Genomic DNA, 26811 nt, shown 5'->3' on the forward strand with positions numbered 1-26811 from the left:
GGGGGTTGTTACAAGGGTGCTGAGGGCTATGACCAGCCAGGCGGTGCCATGCCCCGGCGGGATCGCAGAGGGGTGTTGATCTCCCCAGGCACGACCAGTCAGGCTGGGGGGGGTGTCACGGGCCCCCGGGAGGGGTCACGGGGTGCAGGGGGGAGAGAGGCTGACCTCCCCTGGGAAATATGACCAGCCAGGCCCACGGGCGCGGGGGGAAGTGATTCACTCCGCGAGGGTCAAGCACCTAGCGCCCAGACCCGCCCCCACCGGCCCCCGACCAGCGCTAAGGAGATCCCCTCACGGCGCAGCGCCGGCCCGTACCCGCCCCCCACTCACAGCGGACGGTGTGGAAGGCGCAGCGCGGCTGCTTCTCGAAACTCTCGCCCAGCTTCAGCACACGCTCCTTGGGGTCGAAGAGCTGAGGGGCCGTCCCGTTCATAGCGGCTCCGCGAGCCGCCTCACACCATTGGGACCCCGCGCAGCCCCCGCCGCCGCGGATCATCCCCTCACCGCCGGGGGGCGGGGCACTGCCCCGCACCGGCCACGCCCACCCAGCCCCCTTACTGGAGGCTGCTTTCCCTGGCTCCGCCCCCTCCGAGGGGCGGCCTCGCGCCTGGAACGGGCAACGCCCACCCAGTTCCCCTACTGGATGCTACTTCTTAGCTCCGCCCTTCTCATGCTTTCGTCACTCGCGGGGCAGAAACTACTACGGCACGGTCGTGACCCGGCGCGAGGCATCCGTATGCAGATTTCACAGAGGGACGGTTAGGGTGGGAATAGGTCAGGCGGCTTCCTTTTCCGCGCGGTTGGGCTCAGGACGCGGATATGCAAATTACAGTGACTGGGGCACGCTGCGGTTGGCTAAAGACCGCTGTGACCTCATAGTTGGGGGGGGGGAGGGGAGCGGCTCACGACCGGTCGTTATAACCCGCTGGCCTCGGATTTGGCAGAGTGGGGCGGGGGAGGCAGCGCGCCTAGGTGCGTGCTCGGGACGCGCTACCTTGGGGCTGAGGTTCGAATCCCTCCCTAGAACCGTGCGGGGGGGGGGGCTGTAACTTTAACGGGATAGGGCCGTTTAGGGCTTCCCTCTCCTGGGGGCGCTAGCAAGGGCTCTTGCTATCGTGGGGGAGGGGAAGGGGCGCGCCCATCCTCGGGTGGGGGGAAGTGGAGGATGACCAGACAGCAAATGTGAAAAATTGGGACAGTGGGTGGGGGGTAATGGGAACCTCTATAAGAAAAAGTCCCAAAAATCAGGACTGGCCCTATACAATTGGGATATCTGGTCACCCTAGGGGAGGGCATATGAATTCCTAGCTGGGGCTCTTGATTGGAGGGTATGATGGTCACTCATGCCAAGGACTCACCCTTGGGAATGTCCCTATTTTCCCCTGGGCCTTGTCACAAGGGAGCTTGATGAGGAGCTGCCTCCTTGTCTAATCCTGCTGCTCTGGAGGGGTTTGGATCCTCACCTGCCTCCCTCTATGGGTTCAGCATCTTCAGGGCCAAGCTGTGTCTGATCCCAAGGTAGGGGTTGGTGAAGATTTCACCTCTGGCCCCTCCATTGGGAGCTTGGCCCCAGGAGTTGTGAGAGCCATCCATTTGAGTCACGCCTACCTAAGGCCAGCTGGCACCACCAGTTGTCTGTTGAAAAGTGAAGGTGGAAATTTGCTGCCTACATAGGAGAGTTTCAAAAGTCTTAGGGCCAGATCCTTAAAGGTAGTTAGGAGCCTAACTTCGAGGAACTGAGCCTTAGGCACCTAAATACCTTTGAGGAGCTCAGCCTTACATGTGTTCCTGACTTGAGACATTATCTTGTTTTTAGTTTTCCCCACAATAAACCTGCAATGCCAAAGATTTTTTTTTAAATTTATTTCTGTAGAATCATTGCTTTGCCAGTTATGGCTTTTTTTTAATGTAATGAGTTGGCTAAGTATATGTGTGTGTCACCACTGTTCTGTATGGAACAGAGCTGAAATTGCCCAGATGTGTGTCCTAGACACCCACTCAGCTGCCGGCAGTAAGGCAGATTCTCCTGATTCATGTTTTTTGATAAGGATGCTCTGAGTTGTATTCCCACAGTTGCCAGGAACTTTTTAATATATATATAATATAGACATGAAAAAGAAGAGGGTGGATTTTATTTGTTTTTTTCTTCAGGGAGAGAGGTTTGTGTGGAGCAAGGTGATGAAAGGAGACAGAAGCCATTTTGCTTGGTTTTTTAGACATGTTCCTACCTCTAATGCATTTATAAAGCCAGTTTTGCATGAACTAAGCCATGCCTCTCAATGACCGCAGCCCTCAAATAACAGGACATTTATTTTAAAAAAGTGGAAGAGGCTTAACCTAACATTAATCTAATCCACATTTTCCTTGCATCAGAACAGTCATTATTTTTATTACAGTAGTGCTTCAAGGCCCCACACATCTCCAGGCCCCAAATGTGCCAGACACTGTACCAACATATATTAGGAGACAGTCCATGCACAAAAGAGGGTTGCAGCCTAAGCTAATACAGTTCTCTTTGCAGGGCTGGGGTTTAAATAAAATAGATAAAGGGTGGGAGAAAGAAAGTAGTCATCCTGTTTTATAGCTGGGAACTGAGACATGGAGAGATTAAATTATTTGCTAAAAGCTACACAGGACCTCTCTCCCAGAGCTAGGAATTCTCAGATCCCCTAAATCCCCATTCAATTCTTTAACCATGAGATTGTCCTCCCTCACTTAATGTTTTTATGGACAAGTGCCAATATTCATCCATTTTAAGAGAACAAATTCTTAAGTAGCACCTGGCCCCATTTGTGCCACTCAGTCCCCATGACGAAGAAAGGGCAAGCTGAGCTAAAAGTTACTGTGAACCTAACCCTGTCCCAAACAGTTTTAACATTCTCATTTTATTGCATTGTCTTGGGAGTCCATTGTGTTCTATAACATAACTGCTATCAATAATAATGAACTATGCATGTGTAGACACAGCCTGTTAGAAGCTCAAAATACATTTGCTTCTCCCGGTAATTTTTGTCCTCTCTCAAATATGTTAATGTTTGATTAGCAGGAAAGTCGTAGGAGGATGAGATAAAAGCTCAATCTTTTTTCTTCGTTGTTCCTGCCCTGGCAAAAAATTGTCTAAGAACCCCTGTGAATCAAATATGCCCTGTGTGCTTACATACCAAATGCAGATTCACTAGTACCTCTTCTGTGGACAATGTCATTACTGATCCTCCCTTTGTTAAACAACTCTAGGTATGATATACTCTATATTAGCTACAAAATACTGCATGTTAAAAAGTTTTGCACTTAGCTGCTTTTGTTTACTGACTTCTTTTATTAAAATATAGCTGATCCATATAAAATGAAGCCAGCAGCTGTGGATTTCAGAATTTTGGCACTGGCTGTTCAGGTCACTGAAGGCTCTGATCAGGATGTTCCTGTGTTGCTGTTGAAGTTAAAAGGTAAATAATTGATTCTTAAGGTGTAAGTAGGGAATGCGGACGTATAGACAGTCATTTTCATGAACCTATATAACTGACAGTCAAATTATTCCTTCCTTTGAGTATATCCACCAGGGCCTCCACAAGATCAGTAACGTAAAACTGCCTGTAAATCTTCCTAAAGTGACGATTTACTTGGGAACCACAGATGAGGCTGGGATCTGAACGGAAGGGAACCCTCAGGCCAGTAGAGGAATAGCCCCTATGGACTTCTTCTCTGTCTATACCCTGCTGCTAGTACAGTTCCTGTACAAGTCACACTAATGTGGGCAGGTACACTGCACCCTGGTTAAAATCCCTTCTGTGAGGGGCTGTGGGCAGAGGGTTAGTGGAGTTGGGAATGACTGCCTAGAAGTGACATTAAAAAAAAAGCTGAACATTTGCTTATTTATTCTCTCACACACACACCCCACCAGCGCTTCCAGCAAGATTTACCCTGGCGGTGTTCCTTTTGCACATGGGCAGTGGGTGGGGTGTGGGAGCTTGGTCCAGCTCTGAAATTTGACTTGTTATAATCAAGTTAATAAGGGTTTTCACAATGGATTTTCATCTTGGTTTTATATGGACTAGCAAATTCATACATATACTCTTGCTGCACTCTTCTAAATCTGTAACTAGAAAGCAGGAATATGATCTTTAATTAGATATAGTATCTGTAACCATACAAGTTAACAAATTATAGTCATTTAAAGTATGTTTTACATTATTATTACTGGGCTTTTTTTTTTTTTTAACAACACTGATCTCAGATGTATATTATTCTCAGCCTTTTATGTTTTAAAAAAATAACTTTCTTATGGATCAGAAACATATGCACAATTTTTTTCTCTTTCTTTCCCCCAGAAATTGTAAATAGTACATCTTTGGGAAGTAAAGAATCACAGAAAATTAAACAGGACCTCTACTATTATAATCTTGTTCAGTACTGTATGTTGGTCCTTAAACAAGATTACTCTCGACTGCCTGGGGGCTGGGCTACTGCTGCCCAGCTATCAGAGATACTGAGGTAAAATGAAAAGCAGTGGTAAAGTTTTATTCTTGTTCTCCTTCTCATCTTTCCTCTCACTTTTTTCTTTTCAAGTTCTTCTACATTGACTCACATCCAAAACAAGGCTTCTTGCGCAGAAAATGTCAGGGTGAGAGTGCAGGGAGCAGTCAAGGGCAGAGGGAGGTCAGGCAAAGCGTAACTGATTGGCATTGTGTTTCAACATGCTAGGTAGATTGTTCGGTGGGAACAAATGTGTCAGATTTACCCTTGTTTGTTTATAAATTGTCCTCAAGTGGATCATTTTTACCAACGTACTGCTTATTCAGAATTGTTCACATGCTTCTTGTAAACAAACTTTCAGTCTCTGGGTCATTGACAAATCGTTCTTTATTTTAGATGTGTAGAAATGCTTTAAAAATGGACATTATCCATACGCTCTAGGTACCCTGGCCATCACGTAAAAATGTATCACATAATATCTAAATGCAATAATTCTACCTAGTATAAAATCACCACCAATGTGCCAGGCAACTTAAAACTCAAATCGCCTTCAAACAATCTCTGCCCTCCTCACCCACAAACTTGTAAATTCTGGGTCAAATGATGAGCTTTGCAAATTACCTTGAAATTTTGGATTTAAGTAGGGAACAGATTCCTAGGCAGTGGGGTCCTTAGAGCAGCTTTGTCTCTCTAATACCATCTCCTAGGTGTGAGTTTTTGATATTAGAAGTTTGCTAGAAGCTTCAAGATCAGGCACCGGAGCCACATAATAATGTTTCTATTTCCGACTGCATGATCCAGCTTTTATAAACTGATTCTGCTTCCAGACAAAATTAATTTATTTTGTAACAAAACAAGTCATCTTTTAACTAAATGAATCTCAGTGGTTGTCCTGGCATTGGCTTTCTGTGCACGGTTCAGATTAACTACACTCATTTGCACAGATATTCACGGAAAGCTAACACAAGAAGGTGGAGGTGTATTTCAAAGCAAAACTCACAAAATGGTCATGAATAATTTTCCTCCATTTTCCCAGCTCTAGTGCAGAGCCTGGAATAAAAAAATTGCCCACTTGTGTGACTATATGACAGTAATTATTTCTAAAAAGATTCCTCCAAAGATGCCTGTAAGCCGGTCGGTTCGGGCCTCATCCCCCTCAGGTGCAGCGGGGAGCCAGGGCGCCTCCTTCTAGGCAACGAGACGGGTTCCACGCCGGTCCTGTACTCAAGGGTTGAGCAAATGAGATCTATGGGCCCTGGCCCTTAGGCAGGGCGGGCACCGAACAGTTCAGGCTCTGGCCCTTTGGAGCAGGGCAGGGCGGTAGCAAGGTCTAGGGGCCCTGGCCCTTAAGCAGGGCAGGGCACCAAACAGTTCAGGCTCTGGCCCTTTGGGGCAGGGCAGAGCGGTAGCAAAGTCTAGAGGCCCTGGCCCTTAGGCAGGGCGGGGCACCAAACAAACTGTAACACAGCTCAGGGGTTCAGGTGAAGGGGGGATTCTGCCACCCGGTTACGGGTGGCAGGGAGGAACGCAGGCCCACCCACTCCTCTGCGTTCCAGCCCGGGGCCCTGTAGCAGCAGTCGTCGCTAAGGCGGTCAGTGGGGATCCGGACCGAAACACACTGACAGGGTGATCAGTGGGGATCCTGGCCGATACACACGGCCATAGGCTCGGGGCCATCTGCGACCTGACTGTATCAGCCGCCCCCAGGCTACTTCCAACTTCCCCCTCCCCCGGTACCTGTCCTCCATCGGTGTAATTCGGCGGGTCCCAGACCATAGGTTCCTCGGAGAACTGGGGGGAACAGGCTCTGGCGGCTCCTCCGGCCAGTGGGTGCAGGGTAGTTCAGGCTGAGGGTCCTCAGGATACCCGGGCACGGTGGCAGTCCGGCCAGCACTCTCTGGAACTGGGCCGAGGATAGGTCCGGCCAGCGCTCCTCTGGATAGTGAGCACAGGGCAAGCTGGCCCGCAGCAGGAGCTCGGGCCTGCACCATCTGTGCTCTTCAGCATCCTGGGCCTCAACTGAGCTCTGGGCCCTGGCTTTTATACTTCCTGTCCCGCCCTGACTTGCCGGGGGGGGGGCGGGAACAGGTGGTACTGGCTCCGCCCACAGAGGTGCCTGCTCTGGCTCTTCCCCCTCAGGTGCAGCGGGGAGCCAGGGCGCCTCCTTACAATGCCCAAAACAGTAATACTGGATGAGGGTTAAAGTGTAGACCTATAATACTGATTCCTACCTCACCCACACTCTTAAAAAAGAGGAAGGTTGCAGAATGTATCCCCCAGTTATTTGTGAATTTGTGCTTTTATTTGCATAGTAATTTTTGGTTTACAAAACCTGCCTCCAGTTCCAGATTGATTTTAATCTGTCTGTCTGTCCTTGTTTTCTAATGGTATCATAGTATCTTAGAATTGCATTGAGGGTATGTAGAACAAATCAGAACAGGTCCCAGAAAGCTAATGAGCAGTATGACCCAGATATGGTTTTGGCCAAGACACGCCGTCATAGATAACAAATTCTCTCTTTCCAACAGCCTAATGATTCTTTTCGTTTGAGGTAGATGTCTTGGAGCTAGTTGCAACAGTTGTCTATCTTTCAGTCTCGGATGGCATTTATTCACTAGCTTTTGTCCAGCAGACCCTGCAAGGTTCAGATCTGTGTGCTCTTTCTTTTCAGTCAGTGTTGTGTGGGACTGGAGGTGAAAGAAGATCCTGAAGAATTTTACAATAAGTTACTTCCTTCAGCTGTCGATAACCTCTTGTTTTTGGGAAGGCGTCTGCAAGCAAGGTTTATCCGAGCAATCAAGGTATTCAAATTGTTTGGCTAAGAGAGCACCATGAACATTTTGTAATCAATTGACAATGTTTCCAAGCTCTTCTACCAGGAAGGATTTGATTTAAATCAAATTGAATTAAATCATGATTTAAATCACTAGTCAGGAAGATTCGATTTAATCATGGTTTTCTACGTAAAAGTGCATTCTTGTTGGTTGTTATAACCTTAACACATATTCTTCACAACTCAGAGATAGATGTAGGTTTCATTTTTAGAAGGTACACACTATACATTTTTAAACAGTGATTTATTTTGAAAACTTTTCAGATTAGTTTTACAGCTATTTCAAAAATGAATGATTGTTTGGTTATTTCATTTACCAAAGGTAAATGAAGCGGACATTATGAAGTCGTTGGGAGGTGAATTATCTCCAATTCAACAGATTAATCATTAATATTTGGAGGATTTTCTTGCCATGCTATATTAGGAGGAGAACATCACCAGACAGACATTTAAATTGTTTTATTTAACTAAAATAACAACATTAAGTATTCTGGATTTTTTTCTTCAACAGCAAACATATAATATTTTAACAAAACAAGCATATGTTCGTCGCTTCTCACATTTGTCTCTATATTTCTCCTCATTCAGATCTATTCCGCCCCCAACAATCTTCTATTTATTGAACTGTTTGAAACTTTGCACTTTTAGAGAGAGGTAAGGGATTGACTCTGTGAACACATATTTGCAGAGGGACAATAGAGTTGAGGTCTGTTATTTCTCACCTCTATATATTTATTTATTATATAAATAAATTGTCCGGGAACGGCGAACCGCAGCCACAGGGAGCTGAGGGACTCTGTGATTGCAGACACTCCAAGTAAACAAAATGTCCCAACCTGCCGGTATCTAACCCTCATGGACCGGGAGCCAAAGTTTTCCAACCCCTGAGATATAGGATCAGCTTTTGAAACGGTTATACAGTTTTCGCTATTTTTACCTATCCATTTTGGAGTTTGGCTTATAAATGAACGGGCTAATGAATGAGTATATTCAGTATTTTTTCCTCAAAAAGCATTTTATCAAAAAAAATCCAATTTAAATTTAAAAAAATCTATTTTTTTTTAAATCATTGATTTTTATTCACCCTGTCATCTACTGAATTAGAAGGGTTCTGCTACAGATACACCATCATATAAAAGGATATTTTTCAGAACTGACTTTTTTTCTCATGGCTGTTAATAACTGACCGTGGGAGTTTTGAAACTGGAATAACTTTCCTCACAGAATATTTCTTCTATTTTGTGTGTGCATGGACTGGTTTGTTACTGCAGGGTTGCTGTGAAGAGCTTGGCTAGTGAGAGTGGGTTGTTCCTGAGAACAAAGCAACAACAAATGAGAAGCAAAAACAACTCAACAAAACTGGACAAGCACATTTGGGGTCTACCAGTCATGAGAGTTACCTTTTATTTTCACAGATGACTAAATCTGACTTGGCAACCGCTCTGTTTGTACTGCTTTATTCAGATTTTCAGAAGAGGAAGTTACTATTTGGAAAGAAGGTCTGGAGTCTCTTCTGCCATATACTTTCTAAATGAACCTGGCCAAAATGTCCAAAAGTGTCCACTGATTCTGACATGGCACCCAAAATTGAGAAACTCCAAATCAGGGGGCAGTTCTGAAAGAATTGCTCCATCCCATTTTAGAGGGTAACCACTATTGAGCTACTTCAAAAGGGTATTTCGTGGCAAAATTCCCTTCTGTTTTAGGAGCACTCTGAGACCCTAGGATCAATACAAATAGTATAATTTGAATAACCAACCACATGGATGCTGATGGGTTCCCTGGATAGAACTTTCCCCCTAAATATTACACTTCTTTTTGGCTGACTCACTCCTTGCACTTAGTCAAAGTTTTCATACGCTGTATAGTATTATTTCGGAAACTACATGCTTCCTGAGTAGCGACTATATATCAGCAGTATGACACATTCTGTTTGCTCAATTATTTTAAGTGAATTTAGAGCTTGTGAAAGGTTCCTAATTGACATCCCTGGAGTCTTCTGTCTATCCACAGTGTGTAATTTTGTCCGCACTTTCTTATTATATGCCTCAACCCACATGCTGCTGAATCACCCACTTCTGTGCAGGATTTATTGTTGAGTGCAAGCATAAGCTATACTGTAGGTCAGTACTTTAACTTCCAGTCATATTGTCCAGAAGTAACTGAGCATCCAGCCTTGACCGCACACTCTGAGAGGGTTTAGAAAGCCCCAGTCTACCAAGCATAGACAACTCATGACTAAGGGTACGTCTACACTACGGGATTATTCCGATTTTACATAAACCGGTTTTGTAAAACAGATTGTATAAAGTCAAGTGCACGCGGCCACACTAAGCACATTAATTCAGCGGGTTGGCATCCATGTCCGAGGCTAGCGCTCGAATTTCCGGTGCGTTGCACTGTGGGTAGCTATTCTGTAAGCTAATCCGCAGTTCCCGCAGTCTCCCCCCCACTTGGGAATTCTGGGTTAGATCCAAGTGCCTGATGGGGCAAAAATCATTGTTGCGAAGTGGTTCCTGGGGTAAATGTCGTCAGTCATTTCCTTCCTCTGGGAAAACAACTGGCAGACAATCATTTCGCGCCGTTTATCCCTGGATTGCCCTGGCAGATGCCATAGTCATGGCAACCACGGAGCCCGTTCAGCTTTTTTTTTTTTTTTTTTTTTTTTTTACAGGTCCCTTTATGTGTACTGGATGCTGCGACAGAAGGCAACTCCAGCCTTACACAAGCAGCATTCATTTGCTTTTGCATTGTAGCAGTAGATGGTTACCAGTCATTCGTGTACCGTCTGCTGACGGGGTAAATTGGGCAACGAGATGACCGTTATCTGTCCCTCTTACTGTCTGCGTGCTATCATGGGGCCCCTGGTGAGATCGGCGGGGCGCAAAAGCAAAACTGGAATGACCCCCCAAGTCATCCCTCCCTGTTTATGGTTTCTTAAAATAGAGTCAGGTCCTGCCTAGAAATATGCGGGCAAATGTACTAGGAACCAGTGTATCAGAGAGCACAGCTGCTCCATATCAGATCCTGCAGAAAATGAATGAGCTACTGCCATTCATGGGGGCGTGCCCCTGGAAACCAACCCCACCTTGGTTCCCTCCCTCCCCCAACTTCTGACTACCGTGGCGTGCCCCCCCCATTTGTGTCATGAAGTTATAAAGAAGCAGGAATAAGAAACAGTGACTGTTAGTGAGATAAATGGGAGAGGAGGCCCTCCCGGGTGCTGTTGACAAGTCCAGGAGAACATTTAAGCAGTGCAGGGAAGAGGAGCCCAGCATCCCGCTGCTATGATTAGTCCAGGCAGTACAGAATTCTTTTCTTTAACAGGAAAGGGAGGGGCTGATTGGAGCTCAGCCCCCAGTTGCTATGATGAGGACGGTTACCAGACCGTTCTGTACCAATCTACTGGAATGACCGGGAATCATTCCTATTTTTACTGGTGCCCCCGACCGCCTCACCTGAGGGCCAGCCGGAGCACTCATGGCGCTTCATGACGGATGGCTAGCAGTCCTTATTGCACCATCTTGCCACCAGGGAGGGGAGAGGTGCGGATACTGTCGTTCACTGCCGCGGCATCTGCTCTCACCAGCAAACATTCAGTGGACATACAAGTGGACATCAAAGAAGTCAAGACACGAATTTCTTTCCCTTTTCTTTACGTGGGGGCGGAGGAGTAAATTGTCAAGCTTATACCCTGAACACGCCGGACAATGTGTTTGAACTACAGGCATTGCGGAGCTCAGCCAAGAATGTAAATATTTTTCGAGACTTGCTGTGGACTGTGGGATAGCTGGAGTCCTCAGTACCCCCCCTCCCTCCATGAGCGATTCCATTTGATTCTTTGCTTTTCCGTACGTTGCACGCAGCACTGTGTGCCTGGAGATTTTTTTTCAACGCTTGCATTTCGTCTTCTGTACGGAGCTCTGATAGACAGATGTCTCCCCATACAGCGATCACGTCCCAGTATCTCCCGTACGGTCCATGCTGGAGCTCTTTTTGGACTTGGGCTGCATCGCCACGTGTTGATCAGAGCTCCAACCCTGGCAACAGAATGAAATTCAAAAGTTTCGGGGCTGTTCCTGTATATCTGGCCACTGCATCCAGTTTCAGATGCTTCCAAATCGGTCACAGTGGTGCACTTGGGATACCGCCCAGAGGCCAATACTGTCTATTTGCGGCCACACTAACCCTAATCCGATATGGTAATACCGATTTTAGCACTACTCCTCTCGTCGGGGAGGAATACACAAACCGATTTAAAGAGCCCTTTATATCGATATACAGGGCCTCGTAGTGTGGACGGGTACAGCGTTAAATCGGTTTCACGCTGCTAAAGTCGGTTTAAACGCGTAGTGTAGACCAGGCCTAAGTGACCCGTCCAGTCCGTCTCATAGACCTCAGACTCTCATTGTTTGCACGTTCCTTACAATTATTGGGAAAATTCTGAAATCCACAGCTGCTGGCTTCATTTTGTATGGGTCCATTATGAATTCTTACGGCATCTGGTGTCAGGGGGATGGAGGAGGAAGCCAGGAGTTGATGTGGACCCTCTTGAGGAGGGGTATGGACGTGGGATCCAGCATTTTACTTCACTTGGGACCTGCCCTATAAGCATCCAGCATCCTTTACCACGGTGCTTATTATGAGTTATTTTGCCTTGAATTTGATTTCCAGTCTACTGAGAACTCAAACAGTTTCTACTGTTTATGTACCAGCCCCTCATTGCAAAGATCAAGGTTGGGGCTCTTAAAGATATTCAGATACTTAATATTGTGTAAATTGTACGTGCTGGCTGTACATGGCCTGATTCTGAGCTTACACCACTGTGGAGGTCAGAATCAGGCTCACTCTCTATATAAGCCTCATTAAACTGATGAATTGCTGAAATATCCAGCATTCACAAATCAACATATTAGCTAATAATATTATGGATTAGCTTGTTAGTATAACTTGCATCTCCCATGGTCAGTAAAGCTCAAATACAGTGCAACATCCTGATTGAGAGTTGTGGATATAGCACAAAATAGAGGCCTAAGATTGGGATTATGTGACCACTTTTATAATTTATTTTGTTCAGGATGAAGAAAAAAGTGAATTTTTACGATGTTTCCGGACAGTTACTGATGCCATCTGCTGGCTGTTCGGTGGGCATATTCAGCTAACAGAGTGTGGTAAGAGAAAGGGTTGGAAATTCATTGCATCATAAAATAACTGAAGAATTTTGAATTTTAGTATAATCTACAATGACTAGTGAAGGGTTCAGAAGTGATTCCGAAACCAGTCTGCGTCCTGGTTTTATCCAGTTATCATGTACTTTTAAATGAGCTGTTGAAATAACCCGTTATACCAGTGGTTCTCAACCATGGGTCTCAACTGGGGCCCAGCGAAGAAAGCTGAAGCCCGAGTCCCACCACGCAGGTCTGAAGCTGAAGCCCAAACCCTGACGCATAGGGCTGAAGACAAAGCCTGAGCAACATTGCTTCGCATGGCCTCTTGTGGCATGGGGCCCTGGGCAGTTGCCCTGCTTGCTACCCCCTGATGTTGGCCCTGGCTTTTAATCTATTGGATATGCAAAAAAGCAGTAGTTGTGGCACAGGCGGACCATGGAGTTTTTATAGCATGTTGGGGCCGGGGAGGGGCTCGGAAAGAAAAAAAGTTGAGAACCTCTGCATTATGCAATAGAAGCATAAGCATATGAAACAGGCAATCTAGGCCATTAAAAAGGCAAAAATAAAAGAAAGAGGCCACTTTCCATTTTTAAGTTGTTGATTTGGACAGGTTTTCCCCTGCAGCTTCCATTTTTAATTATAGATCTCAACAAAAATCAGAGTTTTTCATAATATAAATGCATAGATGAAACTTTCCCGCCTCCGTCCTAAAATGAGCTGTATATGGCTCAAGAGATTGCCTAGGCAGAGCTCACTGCAGGGTCAGGTTCACAAAAAACAAACAAACAAACAAAAAGCTTTACAGCGCATTACTTCATTTTGCTGCGGTGCTGGCAAATTTACAAACAACTGACAAATTGACCTATACTCGGTCCAAAATCAGTTCTCAGTTATACCTGTATCAATTCCATTGACTTCAGAATGTAACAGAGATTTTGCCCAGTATTTGACATTTAAAAAAAAATTAACAAAAATTTCAGCACATGGGTTTAAAAAATACAAATGACTGGATAATTATTAAATGAAAACGGTAGGTCTGAATCTCTAGTATGTTGCATCTATTTCATTCCATTGTAACTTAATTGAAGTCAATGAAGTTATCCTGACATAAAACTGGTATAAGAGAGTGAAGGTTCAGGAGTCACCTCCACTGGGAACTTTTGTGCCATGCTTCTGCCCCACTGTAAAAAGACTTGTGCCAGTGTGACTTGCCCTTTGAAACTTTTTACACCACTTCTGCACTAGTACACAGGAGGTTTCCACCCATGCAGAAAAACCCCAGTATAGACAAATCCTTAGGCTCATTCCCTTTTCCCATTCTGTCTCGCTGTAGAAATTAGAAAGGCAAAGAATATTTACTGAAAAACGGGTGACCCTTGTTTCACTTGCTAGTAAATGTGTTTTATAGAGCTGTTTGGTAAACAGCAAATGAACTGGCGTTAAATCCCTGGCTTTGATTATTTCTTGATTTGTTTCCTTTTCCTTTGTTGCAGTGCTGCAGAATAACCATTTCCTGCAGTTGCTAATCACAGATGATGTCGAAACTGCAACTGCAATGATGTCTGTATTACAGAATATTTTGAGGGCCAACAGGTTAGCTGCTTTTAAAGAATTCAGTTGATTTTCCTTTATTTATCTATTTTAGATTTAAAGATCAGTTTGGTACTGGGTTTGTAAAAGCAAAGTCTCTGCATGCCTAAGATATCTTATACCAGGCTCTGAATGGGTAGTTTTCTTTATCCTTAAATTGCTTTGTTTATTGTGAATATAACTTTTTTATGTTTTAGTTCCTGGAACAGCACTAGATTCCAGTGGACTGGAATATCTCCCAAGTTGTGGTACTGGCTCTGCCACTGAGGCAGTAAAATACCCAAGACAGGCCTCTGCTTACTTGGGCTTGCAGGGTTATAAAACTGCAGTGTAGATGTTTGGGCCTGGCCTGGAGTCCAGTCTCTGCGACCTTTCTCCCTTGCTGGGCCTTAGAGCCCAGCTCCAGCTCATGCCCAGTCTCCACTGCAATTTTATAGCCCCACAGCTTGAGCCCTGCAAGTCTGACCAGCCGCAAGTGTTTTACTGCAGTGTAGACATGCCCTGAAATTACTCAGGATCTTGGGCAAGTCAGTAACATCTGCTTCTCAGCTTACCCTTCTGTAAAAGGCTGATAATACTTAAACCTACTATGGAGGGGTATTATGAAGATTAGCTAAATTTGCATAGTGTTTCAAACATCTAAACTGCTATATAAATGTCCATTTCTGCCCTCAGACATGTAAATACAGCTTCTATTGACAATAGGAGCGCGAGCAGTTCAGCTGAGGATACAGTTGTCCCTAAGGGCTCAATTCTGTGAGGTCCTTAAGCACTCTGGTCCCGCTGCAGTAAAACGGTTTAGTGTATGTGCAGTCCCACTCAAGTCGATGAGAATAGTTACATGCTTATAGTAGTGAATGGCGTGTGAATAGGTGTAGTGCTGGATGGGACCTAGAATGCCCAACACCTTGTAGGGATCAACCCCTAGGAATTGTTTTAGTCTTAAATACAAAAATGTCAGTTTCATCTTGGATCAAAGTCATAATTAAAGGAGATTTAAACCTTACATGAGCTAGAGTTACATTTTAATGTAAATACATAGCTGGAAAAGGCTCAGTAGGTCCTCCAGTCCCCACTGCTCCCATACTGGGTTGGGCCATTGGTCAAGTTAGTCAAGTATCCCGCATTGCTTTGTGCCCAATGCTTCAGAAGAAGAAAGCCATTGTTGAAATATGCATCCCTCAGTAACATTCTTGCTTTTGGCTCTTTTTGTTAGTTCTGTGTTACTCCATGTGGATGAAAAGATCCTTCACTCTGTTTTAGATGAACTTGTTTATAAGCTTTCATCTACCACCAATCCTGTCACAGGAAATGCTGCTACAAAAGTGTTGCTGTCAGTGGCAGAATCTTACCCCCAACTGGTGGAGTTACTCAGTACCCGCTACAGAGGTTGGTCTCTCTACTACTTGTCTCAGGGAAGAAAAATTCCAGAATAATATGAGTGGTTAGTGACAGGTCCTGAAAGAGCAAGTTTCACTGTAGTGAACATGAAAGCACTTGTAATAAAACCTAACATTTATGTAGTGCTTTAGATCTTCAAAGTACTTTACAGAGATTAGCTGATCAGACACAAAAACATTAACTTATCTGCCTGTCACATGGATGTGTCTGTAGATAGTCAGTGACCTGTACCTACAAAGCTATAACTATTGTATAACATTTTGCAGTGATGTCTATACCATCAGCTCTTCATCAAAACTATTTTACATTGAAACTCAAAGGTAACTGCCTGTACTCCTATTTAGCTCTGATGCAATGTCCCTTTCCAAAGCCCATCACATGTACAATCAGATTTGATTGTCTGATATTCAGCTTTAAGTTTGCTAGTTTGAAATCTGTTTAGTAAGCAAGCGAATGAAAAATTAGCTCTAACAATGTAATGTGCTTATTGTTTTCCTCTCTCACCTAGGACTGCGAACTCTGCTAAGTAAGCAATGGGCTGGCAAAGGATTTGACAGGAATCTCAATCAATTTTCGGACCTGCTTTACTCAGAATCCTGCAGGAAAGGAGAAATGCAGGTGCTGAATGTTTAATGAGACTTTTCTCTTTGGTGGATTTATATTTGCTTATATTGGGTTTACTCCCACCTTTCAAACACCCTAAACAATGTTTGCTCAGACGTGTCTTTAAAAATTACCCCTCTTTTTATTTTCTATTCTACCACTTGTAAGTTGGCCAGCAGTAAAGATATATGCCCATCAAGAAAGAATGATTTCCTAGTTAAGGTTTGGACTGGGACTCAAGAGAGCTGGGTTCATTTAGCAACTCTGCTACAGATTTCCTGGGTGACCTTGAAAAAGTCACTTAATGTCTTTCTATTTGAGTTCAGCCCTCTCTAAACTAGGGAAAATAATACTTCCCTACCTCACAGAGATGTGTAAGGTTAGATCTGTACATTCTTAGGAGACACTTGCATACTTCAGAGATGGGGGCCATGTAAATGCCTAGGTAAAAGAAGTGACCAGTAAGAGAGACACTCATCTCCACTAAAGAGCAAATACATGTTTTATCCACCTGGACAACAAGAGTCACACATTCAGATCTCTCAGAGATGTTATTCCAAGAGCTAGAAGTGTACAAGGATTGTTTTAATTGTAAAGCGCAGTTCTAGTCTGAAAAGTAATTGAGTACAAATATAATTGAAGAAGAAGGTGATAGATTGTCCAGTTTAACCACTGAGGACAGGACAAAAAGCAATGGGCTTATATTGCAGCAAGGGAGATTTAGGTTAGACTTTAGGAAAAATTCCTGATTGTAAGGGTAATTCAGCACTGGAACAAATTACCTATGGAGGTTGTGGATTCTCCATCAGTGGAGGTTTTTAAGAACAGGTTAGACAAACACCTGTCAGGGATGGTGTAGATAATACTTAGTCCTGCCTCATTTTAAGGGACTGGACTAGATGACCTATCGAGGTCCTATCCAGTCCTACAATTCTAGGATTCAAACATTAGCTGGATTATTTTTCCCAGCTGCCTTCCACTTATTAAAAAAAAAAGACTTTTAGCTAATGGGTTTCTTTGTGAAGTCCTTTATGTACTACATATAGAAAATTGAACCAGATGAACCTAGCAGCTGCCCTGGTAACAAATATAGGATTCATGCTAGTCATTTATTTGTGGGAGTATAAATCTACCCAAGTATTGGAAACAGTGAACTGCAGGGCATGTGAAAACTGAAGTCAATTTTGATCAAATACCGAGTTTATGCCAAATGAGCAAGTAGCAATAAAACGTTTTATTTATGCTGAGAATATATTCTGTCAACTGGTTTGTTAATTTCAGAGACTGCATCAAGCAGCTTGTTTAATCCAGGCTGTGTGGAGGGGATTTCAGACCAGGAAAAGATTAAAGACGCTTCCTATAGCAGTGACTGCCTTACAAAGAAGTTTCAGGTAAAAAATATCCCTTTGTAAGCAGGAATCAGGAAAACAGGATTTCTACTTTCAGAAACTGCTATGCAGGACACTCTATATTAACGAACAGAATAGATTTTTCTGCATAACAAAATTGCATGCAATATTGTTCTTAACTGTATTTAAATATGTATAAATCAGTTATGAATTGTAACAGAAACTGCAGCACATAGTAGCAACATATGGAATGTCCACAATGTCAGAGTTTTCTCAGTCTTTTTGAGCACTAGATTACCTCATTGGGTTGGATTATTTAGTCTTCACCATCCATTTCTAGTTGCAGTAAGTACATCTCCTTGGGCTTCATGAACATCCAGATATCTTTAAAAAAAACACAAAGCACTGTGAGTTCCTGTATACATTTTGTATAATATGCCTGACATTTCTCAGATAGAAAAAGAGAAACAATAAGGGTAACAAACTGACTTGCTAAAGGCTGTATCTCAGGTCCCTCCAGCAAACCATGGAATGAGATCTAGGACACTTGTTTCTGCTCACAGAGAATGAAGCTCAAATCAATGTCATTCTTATCTAACTAGATCGGGATTTAAGGTGTGATGTTCGCTCATGGTAGGTAATACATTCTCACTGACACATCTGAAATGTCTAGTGTAGACAAGGCTGTATCGACTTTTACATGCTAAAGTGATTGAATTAAAATTGAGGTTTCCCGCTAGGCTTTAATTCAACCAGTTTAGCATGTTTTAAAGTCTATGCTAGACTTTTGAAATGTGTTAGCTACCACGTTTTAACAACACTCCTTAAATCCTAGACAAGGTGTGAAAACAGAGTCTCTGATTTGCCATTTCATCTGGGTTGGAAGGTATTTACCTCTGCCCTCAACTGTGTGGCTGTCCCAAGGTTTGTAGGGAAATAACACAAGAACTAGGGGTCACCAAATGAAATTAATAGGCAGCAGGTTTAAAACAAACAAAATGAGGTATTTCTTCACGCAACGGACAGTCAACCTGTGGAACTCTTTGCCAGAGGATGTGGTGAAGGCCAAGATTATAACAGGGTTCAAAAAAGAACTAGACAAATTCATGGAGGATGGTGTCCCTAGCCTTTGTTTGCCAGAAGCTGGGAATGGGCGACAGAGGATGGATCACTTGCTGATTACCTGTTCTGTTCATTCCCTCTGGGAACCTGGCATTGGCCAGTGTCAGGACACAGGATACTGGACTAGATGGACCTTTGGTCTCACCGTGTATGGCCATTCTTATGAAATCACAGATAACAAGGCATCTGTGGAGGGCCACCCACTTTACACTGCTTCTCGGTGACACCCCCCCACACACACACACACATCCTGCCTGTCAGCACAGCTCCCTCACGCTATCGCTTCCTCCACACCTGAGCCAAAACCATCTTTTGAGGAAGGAGAGGAACCCACAAGAGTTTATACTGATGGAGGCTACATAAATTCTCATGGGTATTTGCCTGTGGATTAGTTGGGGGATTATGCCACAGAGAGCTGCTCTTTGTTAGTTCTGCTCCTGCCCAGCCAGACCTCCAAACCCCATGGAACCCCAGTCTTCAGATGGAGGGCCCTCTATGGCCTCACTGGGGATGGAATGCTTCTGGTTATGTTGGTCCCTCACTTACTCCCACCAAGTACTTACTGGCCACTTTGGGTCAGTATTCGTGAACAAATCAGGCACCTGACCCCCAAAAGCTCACATTTTGAGTTTAGCAATAACTTGAAGGGAGGCCAAGGGGAACGATGGGATCTCTAGCTGCCTACATTTGTTGTGCAAGCATTTTAGTAGTTTCAAATATTAATGTAGGTCATTTGTTGAAGCAGTTTCTCAGTTTTGTGTATGTTAGTTTCAGATCAGAAGGGATGGTAATTATTTCTATTCTGGTAGCTCATAGAGGTCCTGATCAGGGACCAAGTGTGCTAGGCACAATATAATAAAAATACAATCCTTCCGCAAAATGTTTACAGTCCAATTCAGAACGATAGCTAGAGTGTTATGCCAAAGAATAAGAATACTGCTTAGACTCCTGTAAGCATTGCTGGTTGAAAGCATCCTAGAATGTCAATATAGCATACGTGAGGTGCTTCAGCAGTCAGCAGCTGTGGCTTTGAATTCAGGGCTTAACTGTATTTATGGAGTTTTGTGAAAGCGCTGATCTCAGTAATATGGTTAAATTTAGTTGGGGCTGAAACTCATAGGTTGAGTGTGGCTCACATGCAATAGCAGTTGGGTATCTTAAAATCTGCCAGTTGTATGCTTCTGAAAACGGTCTGGTTTCAGAAATATTTCTCTGTTTTACTGTATCTTTAAAAAAAAATGCTAATCTGCCCTAAAAGTTGGTTAGGCTGTCACATAACCAACTCATCTTACATTTGTTACAATGGAGTAAATCCGTGTTAGTCGTGCATACGTCAATATCTAGCGATACCTTTGTTATTGATCAGAAGTGAGTTCTTTTCAATCATGCCTATTAAGAGGAAGTTTAGGTTTCAGTCTGTGAGTGTTTTTTCCTGTGAGAGGTGCTCTTGTGTAACCTAGATGTGGCTTTTCATTCTATAGCCCTCTGAATGATGAAGAGCCAGCGTTCTGCAAAACACACAGTAATAGAAAAGGGGAGAGTCCGTATAATAGAAACCTATTAAATGCATAACATCCAACGTGACAGTGTAACAGGCATACATGGGAGGAATCCATCAGAGGGCAGACTTTGCACTCGTGTGGCTTCCCAACTAGTGGAGTTGATGCGGATTTCTAGAAAAAGAGCATGGATAAGATTTTGTCAGGAGAAGGCCGTGAGTCCCTTTTTATCCTGAGATTTCACACTGTTCAGAAATGAAATAACGTGCTTTCCTGGATCAGAAACACAAAGAGACAGTTAAAGCAGAGATACATGGGACTGGGAATCTCTGTGGACAGTCTGATTGCAGCCTTTCTTGAAACCATTTTGCTACATACAGTAAAGTTACAAATATCATATAGAATGTAATTAGGAGTGTAATAGCAGTGTGGCCCTTTAACTCATGATGGGGAAAGGAGGCAGCCTCGAGCAGTTACTGTCAGGGTTCTGAGCTTTAAATCCAGGGCCTACCTCTCTTAGAGAATGTCCTCCTCCCCACAGGACTGTGCTGGAGGGGAAAATGATGATTGCTAGTCCCTCCGGTTAAAGTTTTAGGGTCTCATTAGGGAGCTGTCAGTCCAGCGTCCTCATCTGTGATGTTCCTTGCAACTTGTGATCAAGAAGAATCAGAACCTTGCTGCTCTTAAGGCACAATGTAAGATACCTCCTGTGTCCTAGACTTCCATTAGTAATGTTGATGCAGAAGAACGACCTGTCAGCATTTCTCCTGGAAGTCTGTCACCAAAAGTTATCCAATTTAAGAAAATCAGCCTTAAAGAGAAGGAGGAGGGAATTCTTTTGCAGAGACAATAAAGGCACTAATCTTGCTTTGTACAGTGTATGGCACCTGCTAGATAGTGATGGGCAACTTTGAAATGCATAGCTAGTTTTATAGATGGCCAATTCTTAATGTGTGTGTCTATTGCAGAGCTAAACGAAAACAGGAATTGCAACACTTAAAGAGGCTGAAAGAAGACGAGACCCTCAAACAACAATTGCAGCTTCAGAGACAAAGGGCCATGAGGCTCTTTCATGAACGGCAACTGACTTTACTGGAAATAGTCCATGCTGGTATGATTTATATTGAACTGTATCAAAAGCATTAAGGGCTCAGGTTTCCATAAAAGAATCTTTCATACAAACAAAAGTATTTCCCCATCTCGCATGTCCATCTCTTTTTGTAACTGAAGTGTCTGGTGGAGAACAGCCTAAACTCTTCAGATTCTCAATAATCGAAAGATGTGGTGGCTTGAAATCTCTTCTCTTTGCAGAGATGTGAGGTAAAAGGGAGATCCTGTCCCTTTGGGTTTATTAAAGATCCCACGGCAGTGGTATGTCTATGCTGAGAACTGTACCTCCAGTAGCCCAGTGTCCGTGATTAATGTGCTGAGGTTTTGGCTCAGAAGAAAGAGCGCCACCTACTGTTCCACCAATGCTACTTGCTGCAATACCTGACTTTTCAGCGGTGGTTTCTCCTCCAAGGACTGAGAAGCCAAACTTTGTTGTGCTTGTGAGATCACATCCACAATTGTATAACTATGAATTTCTGTCATCTCCTTAGGTCAGGTAGATAGGTACATTCAGGAAATGGAGGGGAAGGCAGCATTAACTATCCAGAGACACTGGAGGGGATATAGGGCAAGGAGAAAAGTTCATCAACAAAGACAATCTCTTAAGCAGCATAAGGCAGCTGTCATCATTCAGAGAGCAGTAAGTATATAAACTCGGTACTGGTGTTAGGCAAGATTGACTGGATTACTGCAATTCCTTATGAGGCTCAACTTGTTTACTTCTAGAAATTACAACTTTGCCAGAATTTAGCAACCAGATATTAAAATAGTCAAAAACTGCTCAGGCAAATCAAACCAGAGTCCCAAACTTCAGTAGCTGTTAAGAACCCTGTATAAACTGCAAAATGCAGTGCAGTCCATATGAAAATGTGAGAAGAGCTGTTACTTTGGAACGAAGGCTGGATTCTCTGTGCAGCTCTTATAAGCAGTAACAGTGACAATAAGTTATTGGCTTATGTCAGATCGTGCCCTCTCATATACTGCCTCTGCACTGTGAAATCGAAAGCTGCACCTTACTAGCTGCAGTGCTGAGACATTTTTCTTTGGAAGTTTTTTAAAAAGATGCATGAACACAAGCCCCTGACCTGTAAATGGCATACTCTGATACCTTCTTTCATGCAGGCTCGTAAATTCCTGGAAAAATGTCAAAGGAAACGGAAGGCTCTCTCCCCCTGGAAGGAACCCAAGGAACTCACCAGTGCACAGAAACTAGCATTACAGCAAAAGGTGGATGACTACATCAGACTGCACCCGGTGTGTCTCTTTTGTAGCTCTGCTTTCCCCACCCACCGTAGTGCATTAGAGGGATGAAATAAATGCAGTAATATAAACTTCACTGCTCAGGATAACCCATGTGAGCTGCGTGCATATTAATCTTGCTTATTTGTCTTTGAGAGTAAAATACTAGGATCATTTTTTACCATTAATGTAATAAAACAAGTTAAGTAAAGCCTAATTGGAAAACTGTATCTGCTTGACGATGGATCACTTTGCAGAGAAAACTTAGAAGGAAGCAGAATTTTTAAATTTACAAATAGACGAGGACCACAAATGTTGTTCTGTAGACATTAATTTGCCCACAAAGGATTTAAAATGATAACCGTTCCTTAACAGTGACAGATCTTATTTTCCTCCAGGCTTCCCAAATGCCAGAAGAAATGAGTAAGGAACTACATCTGCAGGCCCAGGAAAAGCTGTCCCAGTACCTGCTCAGGAGCAGTCTGGATCGCAGAGCAGAACAGCGCAGAGAGGCATTATTAGCTCAGGTCAACACCGACGTGGAGCTGTTGATGAGTATGTGCCTGTCTCTAGGTTCATTCCTTTGGTCACTACATGGATTAAACTTGCCAAGCTGTCCTGCTGTTGCTCAAGAGCGTGGGTACCAAACTAAGGGCAGACTGTTAGAAAACAGCGCACAAATCCCAAACTGATTGTGAATTCTGGGATTTCGTGCAGATTTCACTGACCAATTATCAATGTAAACTCCTCATATACTCCAACAGCCTTTATCATGGAGTCACAGACTGGCCCCTTGACTCTAATCTATCTTGCTACCTAGGTAAGCTTACCTGTGTGATAGATGGTCCCTTATACACAAGGCCACAGCAATATTCAGGTTACTCCCAATCCCAAAGGACCAGTCAGTCACTTACCCCAGGTCAATTGCGCCTTAGATCTCACACCAAGGACAACACTTATAGCCAATCCTATAATAAACTATCTAAAGATTTCTTAGATAGGAAAAGGAAATAAGAGTGTTATTTACAAGGTTAACGCAGGTAAACATACACAAATGAGTTCCAATCTTAAGTTTCAAAAAGTAAGGCTGTGTCTACACTGCCACTTTCAGCGAAAAACTTTTGTTGTTGAGGGTATAAAAAAAACACACCCCGAGTGACAAAAGTTTTAGTGCTGAAAAGCACCAGTGTATACAGCGTTTTGGCTCCCGGCGAAAAAGCTATCACCCCTCATTCAAGGTGTTGTGGTTTTTTTAATCGCTGGGAGAGTGCTCCCCTGGCGATAAAGTGTGTCTACGCTGCCCAAGTCACAGCGCTGCTGTGGCCACACTGTAACATGGGTAGTGTAGACATACCCTAATAGAAGCTTGTATAATAAGCAAGCTCTGTATGTCCCTTAGGGCTGACCCAGGCTAACAGCTGAGGATTTCTTGCTTAAGCCTAGAAATCTTGAGCTCAGGAGTCCAAGAAGAATAGAGATCCAGTTCCTCCTTGTTGGGGGTTTTATGCCTTCCCCGCTGCTGCGTCGAGTAGCAAACTCGGCTGATGGCAGGAATTTACTTGCGCATATTCTCTTCATGCAGCAGTGGGGAGAGGAGTCAAATTCCTTTGTCCTCTGATGTTCCACTATATAGTTTGTCTGGTATTGATGGGTCTTCTTTGTTAGGCAGGACCTAATACCTTTTGTTGGAGACTAGTATTTCACACTAGTTAATGTCTCTCTCCTGTCTGGTGATGTACACAGTTACAGAAGCTTACAATGCAAATGCTAAGATACTACATTATGATCTGGGATGCGGAGGTTATAAATGAGATAATTGACAGCCTCTGCATTAATTTTTTGTCAAAAGTCCAAATTTCTTGTCAAGGAATAGTCAAGGTCTATATTTTCACACCTCAATAACAAAGACAATAATAAAGATTTCACAGTCTGTTCAAAAGCATCTGGTGGTCCAGATTTAGCCCATCGTCCGCCTATTGACTACCCCTGGATTAATGCATGCAGTATCTTACAAGCATTCAAAAAGGCTAAACACTAAGTACATTCTTATAATTCTAATACCTGTTTTAACAATACTAACACACAGATGAACCAGACTGATTCCATCTATGTGTTTCTCAGTATTCAAGTGAGGCCTGAGGGCCTTGGCCTAAGCTGGCACCTGGTTTGCCAGCATCACAAAACTAATGTAGAGAAAATTAGGATTATACCATGAATAATGGGGAAAGAACATTTCAAAACTGAAATCTCTGATATATACAAGTAGTAGATGCTACTATATTTGTAGATGTCCCTATAGGTTAAGTACATTGGCATGCATTACATTGACATGTCCTATCCTTCTGTTCATAATGCTGATGTCTATCATATTTGTAATAAGGCTTTATTTGGTATTTTATGACAGCCCTTTCACAGAGCCATCTCTTGCTTTTAAGTCACCAAGGATGAGGATCTTTGCATAGTCATCTTCCCTGCAGAATTGGGGATGACTTTGTTTTTCCTTATTCTGTTTGTCAAAAATGGACTGATGGGGGAAGCATCCCCATCCCTACTGGTGAGGCGCTTTAGAGGCTGAAAACTTTGAGCTAAGGCCATTCTGGGATGGGAGTGTGTGTGTCATGAATTGGGCAAGGAGGGTAGGCTCACCTGAGTGAGAACAAGTAGGATTTTTCTTCTATCCTGGTGGAGCCCAGGAAGGCAATCTGGGATCAAAGGGTTAGAATAGCACAGTCTAGACACCACTTAGCACCCAGGTTGCAGCAAAATGTAAGAAGTTATTGAACAATATTGCTAGATCTGCCACCTACTGTGTAACTGTAGAATACTACTACACAAACAAGGAAACCAGCAACTGTTGTATGCACAGAGATTTAGTTTGTCGTGGCCCCAACAGGAAGAGATGATGCAAGTATTGGGGTGCACTGAAAGCACTACAATAGAGGTCCCCCTGTGCACCAAGGAGCACAGAGCCAAGAATAATGACCTACGCTAGCCCTTCCTTTTCCACAGATAGAATTACACCAGTTTTCCTCTTTGTTACAGGTGCTCCAAGTCTCATGGAGGCCACAGAAAAAGATCTTGATGTCTTTATGAGTCGGTCAGTCCCTGTAGCATGCAAGGCCAGACAATCCCATAATACCATGCTGAAATATACTCGCTGGCCATGGTGGAAGAAGCTTGGAGATGAAGTCATGGATGATGATATGATTCCTGATGATGTTCTCAATACTGAATTTGGAAGTCTCTTTATTGGGGGAAGTAAATCCTCTTAGTTAGCAGGCAGAAGAAATTGTAATGCAGTGAGCCAGACTCATATGCCATACTATGCAGTCATGTTGAGTATGTACTGTATGGAAAGAAAATACTCCAGTCCTATGCCTGAGGTAGGATCAAAAAGCATTTTAATTTTAGTGGGTTTGTTATTCTTAATAAAAAAAACCTTACAGGAATCTCCTTTTGCAGAAGAACCTGATATCTACATTGTGTTCAAGGTAAAATTATATCCAGTTTGATGCTAAAATCAGGATTCAAGTAAAGTAATTGTAAATATGTATTTATGTGTCTGATGTATTTTTTAACTTTTTAAAAATAAATATATGAACTGTGGCTTTTCAGTGATTATTCACTAAAGTTTTTATTAAAAAAAAAATCACATCTCTGCAAAACTCTGGGCTTTAGACTCTCAACTCTTCATTAAGCAAATGAAAGTACTTGGAAGTCAAGAGTAGGTTCACAGAACAAATGCTTGGGGGAAACTTCTGTTTATTTTTCAATTGCAGGAGTGCCCAAAATGAGCTAGGTGCTTTCCAAAGACAGCCCCCGTTCCCACCGCACATAGTCTAAAACGACAGACAGAGCCGGGGGTTGAGTTGAGGGGATGGGGGGAGAGAGAGAGCATACAATCAAAGTGAACAGATCGGTGATAGACAGGAGCCCAGTTAAAAGTTGGGGGTGCTTTTGTTTCCTCCCTCCCCCCCCAGCCATACAAGTCAATGGGATTTATGCATCTGGTTAAGGCCTCAATTCAGGAAACCATCCCAATTTTGGACATATCTTAAAACCCATTAATTTTGTGCACATGCTTTAGTACTGAGCCTTGGTTCCATGGGTTTTTATTACCATGCAGATATACCCCTAGTCACTTTGGGTTTGTCTGCACATGGACGTTCATGAAAATTAATATGAATTAGCTAAAGGTGTGAATTTGAAAATGGATTTATTAAACCACATTAATTCTGAATGAGAGTGTTTGCACAGAGGCTTAAAGTGGCCTCGATTTGGTTTATCTTAATTCACTTTTGAATTCTAAATGAGGGTGTTTGTATAAGACCTAATGTGGTTGAACAAATCTACTTCAAACAGTCACACCTTTCGTTAATTCAGATTAACTTTCCTGAATGTCCACATGTAGACAAGACTCATTTCTA

The 26811-nt window shown here is 43.3% G+C and overlaps 2 protein-coding genes across 7 annotated transcripts in view; one reads left to right on the forward strand and one right to left on the reverse strand.

Annotated features, from left to right (window-relative positions):
• The window catches only part of EAF2 (ELL associated factor 2), a 16935-nt gene extending 16421 nt beyond the window's left edge, over positions 1-514 (reverse strand). The window contains exon 1 of the mRNA XM_032763642.2: positions 331-514. Coding sequence (XP_032619533.1) covers positions 331-496 — 166 coding nt within the window. The 5' untranslated portion in view covers positions 497-514. The remainder of the gene's footprint in view (positions 1-330) is intronic.
• A 165-nt stretch (positions 515-679) lies between these two features.
• Positions 680-25990, forward strand: IQCB1 (IQ motif containing B1). Of its 6 annotated transcripts, XM_032763633.2 has the most exons (15): positions 706-734; positions 3047-3234; positions 3330-3443; positions 4326-4488; positions 7142-7271; positions 12381-12474; positions 13965-14064; positions 15278-15450; positions 15971-16080; positions 17347-17456; positions 21004-21146; positions 21637-21785; positions 22268-22399; positions 22783-22939; positions 25427-25990. In XM_032763633.2, exons 3-15 carry the CDS (start codon positions 3344-3346, stop codon positions 25654-25656), a joined length of 1791 nt encoding a protein of 596 aa, XP_032619524.1. In that variant the 5' UTR covers positions 706-734; positions 3047-3234; positions 3330-3343; the 3' UTR covers positions 25657-25990. The 6 variants fall into 6 exon arrangements, with proteins under 6 accessions (XP_032619525.1, XP_032619524.1, XP_032619530.1 ...); XM_032763634.2 differs by lacking the exon at positions 3047-3234 and having other exon boundaries at positions 680-734; XM_032763639.2 differs by lacking the exons at positions 706-734; positions 3047-3234 and adding an exon at positions 909-972.
• The last annotated feature ends 821 nt before the right edge of the window (positions 25991-26811 follow it).

This window comes from Chelonoidis abingdonii, chromosome 10 (genome assembly GCF_003597395.2).
Source record: "Chelonoidis abingdonii isolate Lonesome George chromosome 10, CheloAbing_2.0, whole genome shotgun sequence".
NCBI lineage: Eukaryota > Metazoa > Chordata > Testudines > Testudinidae > Chelonoidis > Chelonoidis abingdonii.

Excerpts from the sequence above, each read along its gene's own strand:
- IQCB1 (XM_032763634.2), top strand. The coding sequence starts at position 3,344 with ATGAAGCCAGCAGCTGTGGATTTCAGAATTTTGGCACTGGCTGTTCAG. Across the intron at positions 7,272-12,380 it reads GGTTTATCCGAGCAATCAAG|GATGAAGAAAAAAGTGAATT; the intron begins GTATTCAAATTG and ends TATTTTGTTCAG. Across the intron at positions 22,940-25,426 it reads CGACGTGGAGCTGTTGATGA|GTGCTCCAAGTCTCATGGAG; the intron begins GTATGTGCCTGT and ends TCTTTGTTACAG.